This window comes from Salvia hispanica, chromosome 2, assembly GCF_029641045.1.
Source record: "Salvia hispanica isolate PSC_SH4W2 chromosome 2, Shi_PSC_v1, whole genome shotgun sequence".
Classification (NCBI taxonomy): Eukaryota; Viridiplantae; Streptophyta; class Magnoliopsida; order Lamiales; family Lamiaceae; genus Salvia; species Salvia hispanica.
In genome coordinates, this window is record NC_142693.1 from 13629961 (window position 1) to 13640589 (window position 10629).

Genomic DNA, 10629 nt, shown 5'->3' on the forward strand with positions numbered 1-10629 from the left:
ATCTGTGACAAGGTAATTTTTAGAGTCATTGAGAGGCTAGGGTTTCGGTTATAAGCATATACCGATTTTTGGCAAAAATACCGAAAAATATCGGTTTTCGGCAAAAATACAGGTAACGGTGCGGTATAAGAAAATCTATACTGTTACTATATCGAATACTTACTGTATAATATCACACCGTACCGAAAATTCAGTATTTTTCACTACTAAAAGTAAGACTTTGTAAGTTGGAACAAAGTGTCAAGTAGAGTATGAGGTCCATTAGTAACATCAATAATACTAAAAGTAAGACGTTGTAAGTTGAAACAAAGTGTCAAGTAGTGAGAATTGCAATATAATCTATAAAATTTCACCAAGAAATATTTACTAGGTACATGTGCCATAACAAAATGCTACTCACAAGGGATGTTAGTAGTAAGTAACCCTAAATTAGGTCACTTTGTTTGAAGTAAAACAATTTTTTGATAAAAAACTAGGGCACTTGTAAATGCATTAGTGAATATTTAAGCAAATAGTAGTAAATGATGAAAGTACCTTATTTTCCTTCAAAAGTAAATAGCTTCAAACAATATTGAATGACATGATGGCCATTAGGGTCTTTTGCAAGAGGAGAAGTTATACGCTTCAGAACAGATAAAACAAGACGCCTTTGGTCCACTTTTGTCAGATACTCCAACAATTTCTGCACAGATCTACTTCTGCACATACATAAATTAAACATGTAAAAATTCATTCATCATTCAACAACAAATCCTAATTAAGTAGAAATAGGTACTATACTCATGAGTATTAACACAGATATTCATGAATCTGTGCACGTCGCTAACGACATTCATGAGCAACTGCATCATCTGCTCATGATTGCAGATTGCGAGAAACTTCTGAGTAAGATAATTCCCAAGCTGATCGACCATCAACTCACAAATATGATCCTTAACCTCCATGAATATGATCTGAATATCCTCCACCTTCCTCTCCTCAAACTTACTCTGCAAGAATCTGCAGCCTTGCTGATCCCTCGCCACCGCGAATATCCTCCCGCTCAGATCCTCCAGCGACGTCAGGCTCGCCCTCTGCTGCGGCCACCACGTCCGCCCATAGTACCTCTTCACCCCCATTGAATTTTCTGCTTGATAATGATGATGATGATGATTATATCCTATGTTAATGTTAATTTTATAATCATAGGGCGAGTGAATCCCCATTTCCTCTGAATCGGAGTTGATTTGCAACCTTCTCGCTGTCGATTGGACCCTCATCTCATAGTTGTTTCTCTCGTAGCTACGACGGTTGTCGTTGTACTGAAAATTCGGTATTTTTCAGTACGATACGAATTAATATACATTTTTTTCGGTATTTTTGTCCACCCCTAATTGACTTGTGAGACAAAACAATAAATCAATGAAATTAGAGGCTAGGAAAAACAATACTAAGGGGCATTCCTACCCAAAGAAAGAATTATATTTATACCTCTTCACCAAATAGGCGATATAGTATAGAGATAAGTGAGCACAAACTTTTCAGCACGAGATTTAAGGAAACGGGGTTTTGTTAGTAAAGTGGAAAGTGAATAAAGTAAGAGAGTTAATAAAATAGAGAAAAAAAGTAAGAGAGGGAATACCAAAAAAGGAAATGTCTCACTTATCTTGGGACGTCCTAAAAAGGAATGTGAGTCGCTTATCTTGGGACAGGGGGAGTATTAATTTTGAACTGTAAAGTTACAATGGACGTATTATTTTATGATCCACATTATATCACAATCTTTCCTAATTAGCACTCCCTCCCTTACTATAGTAGTGGAGCCATATTTGTCATTTTGGTACATTCCATAGTAGTTGACTAATTTCCTTTTTAGAAAAAGTCAACACATTTTTTCTCACTTAAATTACTCTCTCCACTTTATTCTCTCCTCATCTCTCTACATTTTCTTCATTTCCTACTTTATTTTTTCTTTACTCAACTCACTTAACACATTTTTTTTCTTAAATTGTGTGCTGAAAAGAAACGTCTCTATTACTGCGGAACGGAGGGGGTAGTAATAATTTCTGGAGAGTGGAGTCTATAAATTAATAACAAACTGATTTTTGTTTAGCAAGTAATAGCGGAAATCATTAGACAAACAATTGTATAAATTCTCCACAATGAACTTCAAGAAAATATTATCTGTTTTATGAATAGAGTGATCGCATGAAAGTATTTATTAATGTCACTTTGGTGGTATTGATGTTATAAAGTAATGATTGAAGATCGTATTCTACAATGTATAAATGAATTTACGTAAACAAACATGAACCTCAATATTGTTCTAAACTCTTTAAACTAATGGTAATTTCAGGGTTGATTTATTTGTTGGTGAGTTTTGCGTTTGTTTACTTGTTTCTGCAATGCGATAAATACATAGAGAACTAACCTATAGCATAAGTGAGCATATGTGACACAGGAAGGTTCTAAAAAATCCCAATCCAAAGCGAATTTTATTTAACAATTATATTAAAATCCTAATCCAAAGCGCATTTTATTTGGCAGCGGATATTAAACAAATTGGCATGCCTCATGTTTTTTTTAAAAAAAAAAAAAAACTTCGAACTCGGCTCCTCAAACAATAATGTCTAAATTCCTTGCCGCTAGGACAAAGGCTAAGTACTGAAAGAAGACTTCGAGTTATATTGTACTCGTTTAGTAGTATTAAAATTGTTGGTGCTCTAACTCACGAGTCTCAAGTCAAATTGGTACTTATACGTTTTCTTCATATTTCTTAAATTCTGCATCGAATCAAATATGGACCATGTTTGGTGGAGTTAAGGGTGCTTGCCATTCTAGATAAGATTAAAAACACAGTAGAAGTTGGGAATTAGAAATTAATTCTTCTATATTTTATATATCCAGCTATTCAAAATATGCTTATAATTGCATGAAGTAACAAGACAAATCACGTTCACATTTGACAATATATCCAAGCATAATTCCAATACACGCATTCCTGGTCCTAACTTCAGTGTCGATTTTGGTAGAATTTAGTACTCCATAATTTAGAACGTGAATAATGTGCATAAAATGTTGTGAAATATCATTATCACCAAATGCAAGTTGTGCTTTTTTGGGGGGAATTATATAGTATATGGTATATATGAATACACAATTACACTCAATACAGGCCCTACAATGTAATATTTTTATTATTTCACCATTTTAGGATAGTAAAGAAAATTATAATTTTTGACCCACAAGAAAAAGACATTTGTGATATTGAGTTCTCTTCACAACTGATACTACTGTTAGGATTAGAGATAATATAATACTAATATTATTATTAATTATTATGATTATTATTATTGACGTTAATATCATGAAACTTCAAAAATTTATGTTTTCCACAAACTTTAAACTTGGCCTATAATATACGAACTTAAATACTAGTTGTTGAATTGTTCCACCAACGAAGGCTACATCTCATTTGTTCACATCACATAAGATATTGTTCCACTTAAAAATGATAGTAATGGGATTACAAAGTCCCTAAAAGCCAGATATGGTTATCCATCTCATTTATATGTAGTCGAATTTCGTCGCCGGTGAAAAAATTTAACAACTATTTAAGTTCATGTATTATAGGCCAAGTTTAAAGTTCGCGAGAAAAAACAAATTTTTATAGTTTTATAATATTAGGTGTAAAATACCCCTTATTATCAGTATTATTTACTAAATATTTTCAAGCACAGTACGAGTGGGCTGGGCCTGGGCCTGGGTAATTTTAAATTTCATGTCGCAAACTTTTGAGGTTGTGTCTAATTGGGCCTGGCCAATTTTGGTCCACACTGATAAATCTAATGGGCATCTGATGCAAGTTTGTAATTTTAGGCTCATATTAGTATTATAGAAAAAGTATGGAAAATCAACAGATTGTAAAATAATTCGAAATATGGATTTTTTTTCCAGCCCATTTATAGATTTCCTAACATTCTGCACGACTTTACGCCAAATCTACAAACTTTATCAAACTTAATTTGTTAGCATTTTGTCACAAAGGAACATCATTAGTCATTACTTAGAGTTGGATCCAAAAAATCAAAACGGAGACAACAAATACAGTATATGTTAAAATGTCGTTGAGAGTCACACAACTTAGGCCATTGTTTTATCCTCACATGTACCACTCACTCACTACAATCTCCTCCACCCATTTCATAATCTTCATCACCATCACTAATTTCCTCTCTTACTACACTCCCTCTCTCTCTCTTTCTCTCACTCTGATTCTCCATTTCTTACTTCATCACACCAGTCATGGCTGCTGCTGTTAGCGCTGCAGTCTCTCTACCTTCCACCAAGGCCACCTCCCTTTCAGCTAGAACATCCATTATTTCTCCAGAAACCATCAATTTCAACAAGGTTTCATCTTTTCTTTCCCTTCTTGCATGATTTCTTATGATCTTCTGCATTTTATTTAGGAAATTGCTTTAAACAGAATTCGCTGATAAAAAAAATCCAATCTTTACAACTTTGCATCAATTAACTGAAAAAGGGGCTTATGCAAATATCTATATCTCGTCAGATTGCATTAATATGTTGGGAATTGTTTCTGTTGCATTGTATCAAAGCTATGGAATTTCACAGCATATGATAAGGGATTTAGCTCTACTGATTTACTGATAGTTTCATCGTGGTTATCTTTAATTTAATAACCTGCAAATGGGTTCTGATAATCTTGTGCATATGCAGGCCTCCTTACACTACAGAAATGTGTCGTCTACGGGTGCCAAGATGGCGCCAATCAGAGCACAGGTAACCACAGAAGCTCCTGCTAAGGCTGAGAAGATTTCCAAGAAACAAGAAGAAGGGGTGATTGTCAACAAATATAGGCCAAAAGAGCCATATGTTGGAAGATGCCTTCTTAACGTCAGGCTCACTGGGGATGATGCCCCGGGTGAGACTTGGCACATGGTCTTCAGCACTGAGGGTATTCCTCCTCTACAAACATTCATGAACTTCAAATTTGTAGTGTACTTGTTTCATTCCTTTTGTTGAGATGTGTTTTCTGTAATGTGGTTGAATAGTAGTATCTGTTTAAAGGTATAAATGTCTGTGTGTTGAGTATGTGTGTATGTTGAGCAGGGGAGGTGCCTTACAGAGAAGGGCAGTCAATTGGGGTGATCGCAGATGGCATAGACAAGAACGGGAAACCTCACAAGCTGAGGCTGTACTCGATTGCCAGCAGTGCCCTTGGGGACTTTGGAGACTCCAAGACTGTAAGACTTCGCTGAATAGAAATATGTGTCTGTAAAATATTTAGAGCTGTTGTAATATTTAAGATATTGGAAGTATGTGTGTTTGTGCATTTCATGGGAATCCTTCCATCATATTCAGTTATGCTTCGTTGCAGGTCTCTTTGTGTGTCAAAAGGCTTGTCTACACCAATGATCAAGGTGAAATTGTTAAAGGAGTTTGCTCGAACTTTTTGTGTAAGTGAACAATCCTATTGTGAATTGTGACCATGTTATGAGCTTCTAAGCTTACTTCTTAAATGCTATTGCTTGTGGTTGCAATTGTGCGTTGAACATAAGTTGAATCGCTTCGTTATCAGGTGACTTGAAAGCTGGTGATGAAGTCAAGATTACTGGCCCTGTGGGGAAAGAAATGCTTATGCCGAAAGACCCCAATGCTACAGTCATAATGGTGTGTTATTCACAATTGAGATCAAATATGAATGTGTGAACAATTTTCTTTTTTAGGCATAAAAGTTGCATTGAGTTGATCTGGAATTTTTGTTTCGGTGTTTGACATGTGTAGCTCGGAACTGGAACTGGGATTGCTCCTTTCCGCTCATTCTTGTGGAAAATGTTCTTCGAGGAGCACGAGGACTACAAGGTACACACAAATCAGCTAAAATCTTTTGCATAACGCGTTCCTTCTACCTTCAAACACTGTCACACACTAATTGGCTTCTTGAATTTCAGTTCAACGGCTTAGCATGGCTATTCTTGGGTGTTCCAACAAGCAGCTCCTTGCTCTACAAGGAGGTAGCTACTTTATCCCTGTACCAAAACTCGAGAAATGAAATGAGAAAACTGCAAGCTTGATTTCTTGTCGAAAGGAAGTTCTAATTATGCAGTTTGAATTAGTTATGTAATTAATGCTGTTGATCAATGTGGCCAGGAATTTGAGAAAATGAAGGAGAAAAACCCAGAGAACTTCCGGCTGGACTTTGCTGTGAGCAGAGAACAGACAAACGCCAAGGGGGAGAAGATGTACATCCAAACTCGGATGGCTGAGTATGCGGAGGAGCTGTGGGAGCTGCTCAAGAAAGACAACACGTTCGTGTACATGTGTGGACTCAAGGGAATGGAGAAGGGAATTGATGACATTATGGTTTCCTTAGCTGCTAGAGACGGTAAGCTTCACTTGCCAAAACTCTTTAGGCATTAATATATTAATTCTCATCCCTCATTCGATCTTTTTTTTTTTCGTGTTTGAAGGTATCGACTGGATAGAGTACAAGAGGCAGTTGAAGAAGGCAGAACAATGGAATGTGGAAGTGTATTAAGCTGTTGCTTGTATAAATGTTTTGTACAAAATTCAGCCCTACCTGCATTTTTCATCTGTGCTCATCAGCTCATGCAATGTATTAAGCAGGGTACTATCTTTAAAAAAATGTTGCTTTTATCTTTTACTTCATCTTTTACCCCTGTATCAAACCAGCAAATTTGAAGATGTTTATAGAAACTAAAGATGATAAAAATTCAGTTTAAATTAATCCTAAAAGTATTGCTATACAAAACTAAAGAAAATGTATATTTAATTTTAGTATGTAGAATCTCAGATCACTCTTCATACAAACAAGCAATAGAAATAGACATAAAATATGATTGAAATATTATTAGTAAAACATCCCGTTACCGAGATGTTACAGCATCCACTGGTAATGAGGCGAGGTGGACGGTTATCCGACGTGGATAGTTGTTAATGTGACAGAGAATCTATATTCTCACTTAGATCTTCTGGTGGTGAATCAAAATATCTTATTTATTAATGATTCTGTCTGAAAAAATATGTTTGAAATATGAGAGTCATACATTGATGACAGTTTCTTATCCTCACTTGTGCCACTGCATTGGCTTTCCTATCTCCTCCACATATCCCTAATCTACTTATTTCCCTTCTCTTACTCACTATACTTGTTACTCTCTATCTCTCTGCTTCTTGATTTCTTATTTTGTAACAAAATATGGCTGCTGTAAGTGCTGCAGTCTCTCTTTCTACCTCCCAATCTGCTTCTCTTTCATCTAGAACATCCATTATTTCTCCAGAAAGGATCAATTTTAACAAGGTATCATCAAATGCAGAAATTTCTGCCTTTTATTCATGATTAAAAAAAAGGCATGTATCTTATCAGTTATCAATCATGAATATCTGCAGGCATCCTTGCACTACAGGAATGTGTCGTCTAAGGTTGCTCCGATAAGAGCTGAGGTGAGCACTGAGGCGCCTCCGAAGAAGGAGAAGCATTCCAAGAAACAGGAAGAAGGAGTAGTTGTCAACAAGTTCAGGCCTAAAGAGCCATACATTGGCAAATGCCTCTTGAACACCAAGATCACCGCGGACGACGCCCCTGGTGAAACATGGCACATGCTCTTCAGCACTGAGGGTATTGTTATTCATTTCCCTTCCCTCCTCCTAAAATCATAAATACTTCATTTTCGTGTTGATGATGGAATTTAGTTACTTACTTTGTTGAGTCCATGTTGCTCGAAACTGAACTAGTTGAGTGTTTTTGAGCAGGAGAGGTGCCTTACAGAGAAGGCCAATCGATTGGAATAATCCCGGATGGCATTGACAAGAACGGGAAGCCTCACAAGCTGAGGCTGTACTCGATTGCAAGCAGCGCCCTCGGTGATCTAGGAGACTCCAAGACTGTAAGCCTCCCTTCACGAACGAGATAGTACAGCATCAATGCCTGTTGTTTTGAGAATAATTCAAACTAGCTACATCGATTTTTGATGCTTCGTTGCAGGTCTCCTTGTGTGTTAAGAGGCTTGTCTACACCAATGATCAAGGGGAAATAGTTAAAGGAGTTTGCTCAAACTTTTTGTGTAACTACTCAAATCCTTGTTTAAATTAATGTGAGGTTAATAATATTCTTACCAAACCTTTCTCTGTTTCAGGCGACTTGACACCCGGTGCTGAGGTGAAAATAACTGGACCTGTTGGGAAAGAGATGCTTCTGCCAAAAGACCCTAATGCTACCATCATTATGGTAGGTTGTTCTTGCTTGACATCGTTTATCAACGTGTTGTATTTTCATTACCACAATCGTGTTGTCGTGTTGTAGCTTGCAACCGGAACTGGGATTGCTCCTTTCCGCTCGTTTCTGTGGAAGATATTCTTTGAGAAGCATGATGACTACAAGGTAAACCTCAATGCACAGAAACACCTTTGATTAATCTCTCTTTTAGAGGCCTACAAATACAGATATGTATAGTTAATCAATCATGATTTTGTTGTATTGTAGTTCAATGGCTTAGCTTGGCTGTTTCTGGGCGTTCCCACGACCAGCTCGTTGCTCTACAAAGATGTAAGAAACCGATGATCATTTCCACACTCACATCCTAAATTAAGATGTGTTAGTTGATCAAATCTTGCCTGTTTAACTCATAACAATAATCATGTTGTGGCGGGCAGGAGTTCACGAAAATGAAGAGTAAAAGTCCGGACAACTTCCGTGTGGACTATGCTATAAGCAGAGAAGAGACAAACGCGAAGGGGGAGAAGATGTACATCCAGACGCGGATGGCTGAGTACGCAGAGGAGCTGTGGGAGCTGCTCAAGAAGGACAACACCTACATATACATGTGCGGGCTCAAGGGCATGGAGAAGGGCATTGACGATATCATGGGCTCGTTAGCTGCTAGAGATGGTAACATTAGTACTAATGCTTAGCCAAATATTCTGCTCTTGTTGAATTGTGTAATCGTTTTAAAACTCGATCATACTGCCTCATTCGATGTTCGTGCTTTTTTCTCGTCGTGTAGGTATCGACTGGATAGAGTACAAGAGGCAGTTGAAGAAGGGAGAGCAGTGGAATGTGGAAGTCTACTAATTCTTGTTGTATAATGCTGTTGTGTAAATGTATCACTCTTTGCTGCTGTAGATAGGTAACCTCTTTTTTGTCACCTTTTTTTGCAATTTGCTTTATTTTTAAATATTCTTATTTGATCTCTCATTCACCTACCTGATGATGCTGAGATTTTGAGGAACTATCACAGAGTTTAATTGGGAAGCAAATTGTCAATCATTTTCACTGTTAATAATTGGCTTCTTTATTTGATAGTTGATACTGTGATATATGATGACTTGCATGAGTTTATGAAAGTTTTTAATAATTTTATGTACACGCAAAATATTAGTACATTTTTCAGTGTTTTCCATTAACAAATTTTGCTATATTAGGAAATGTGATACAATAGATAATCATAGTGCTACTTTAAGATGTAGAGATGAAAAACCAAAATTTAGGACAAACATTAGTTTTGGCTAGGATTTAAATGTTTTCGAAATTTGTATGTTAATTTTTCATTAATTCTCTACATCTGGTAATTATAAACTGGAAGTTAAAGTATACCTCACACAATCAATAATTTTAACATCAAATGGGTCACTGAAATATGCTCTCTTCTTTAATTATAAGTTAAGATTATGATCATAACACAAAAATAAGGTTTGATAAAAACCTATCAGAAATTAATCCGAATTATTTATTGTCATCTTAAAGGTTATGACTTATGACTTACGAGACACATTATTATTGAAATAGCAAATATTGATATAATATCTTTCGAAGAAATTTTGAACTTTTAATACATTTTGGACCAAATTTTATATATTCAGCCATTAAGGATAATGTGATCAATTTTTCTTTTCTTCTTTTTATCTCTTCTCTCTTTTTTAATTTTCCAATTAACATATAATGGAGAGTGTAACATATCAATCCAAGAATGAATTTGAAATATGCTCTTAAAGGGAGAGACATTATATTGAGTTAGCATCGTCATTAGGTACAATTCAAAGTAATCATAGCTTGAAAAGATTGTTCAATGTTAAATTAATTAAACTTCAATGACAATCAATAGTGTTAATTACTTTACGGAAATAAATCTTATGTCTCTAATAGAAATAAAGAGTGTTTAGCAATTTAGTACGAATATTATGGTTGCAAAATTTAGATCGTTGGCTAAATTGAAATCAGTGACTATGTTATTATTGTTTTTATAAGAAATGTAAATGTATAAAAGTTGAATTCATTACTCAAATTAAAATTTGTATATTAAAAATAAAAGGATATACTTTAATTAGTTGTCAATCACCTATTTATAGGCCATTTTTCTAATTATGCTAATTTGATTAGGGTTAATGGCATTAGTTATCAATTGGATTAATCATTGATTGAATTTGCTTAATAATTTACGATTTTACATTTTTAGTAATTACTTTGTTTTAATTATAATATTTGTGAATAAAAACAAGGGAAAAGAGAAAAAGTAGAAAAAGATAAAAACTGACTGAAATCAAAGTTACATAAACGATCCGACGAAGTATTGCTGCTGAGACAAATTCGATAAATTATGATTAACCTTG

General features: G+C 35.4%; 3 protein-coding genes across 3 annotated transcripts; 2 read left to right on the forward strand and 1 right to left on the reverse strand.

Annotated features, from left to right (window-relative positions):
* Positions 1–535: 535 nt before the first annotated feature.
* LOC148931613 (pumilio homolog 12-like) lies at positions 536–1118 on the reverse strand. The gene is made up of 2 exons (XM_089064844.1): positions 781–1118; positions 536–698 (listed from the first exon to the last, which is right to left on the reverse strand). The coding sequence occupies exons 1-2, from the start codon at positions 1116–1118 to the stop codon at positions 536–538; spliced, it is 501 nt and encodes a 166-aa protein (XP_088920970.1).
* Positions 1119–4158: 3040 nt separating this feature from the next.
* LOC125219163 (ferredoxin--NADP reductase, leaf-type isozyme, chloroplastic) lies at positions 4159–6667 on the forward strand. The gene is made up of 9 exons (XM_048121064.2): positions 4159–4389; positions 4720–4957; positions 5113–5246; positions 5381–5459; positions 5582–5673; positions 5788–5865; positions 5955–6017; positions 6154–6388; positions 6474–6667. The coding sequence occupies exons 1-9, from the start codon at positions 4285–4287 to the stop codon at positions 6539–6541; spliced, it is 1092 nt and encodes a 363-aa protein (XP_047977021.1). The 5' UTR covers positions 4159–4284; the 3' UTR covers positions 6542–6667.
* A 428-nt stretch (positions 6668–7095) lies between these two features.
* LOC125219171 (ferredoxin--NADP reductase, leaf isozyme, chloroplastic-like) lies at positions 7096–9289 on the forward strand. Its single transcript, XM_048121077.2, has 9 exons — positions 7096–7324; positions 7414–7642; positions 7777–7910; positions 8009–8087; positions 8160–8251; positions 8327–8404; positions 8507–8569; positions 8677–8911; positions 9027–9289. Exons 1-9 carry the CDS (start codon positions 7223–7225, stop codon positions 9092–9094), a joined length of 1080 nt encoding a protein of 359 aa, XP_047977034.1. The 5' UTR covers positions 7096–7222; the 3' UTR covers positions 9095–9289.
* The last annotated feature ends 1340 nt before the right edge of the window (positions 9290–10629 follow it).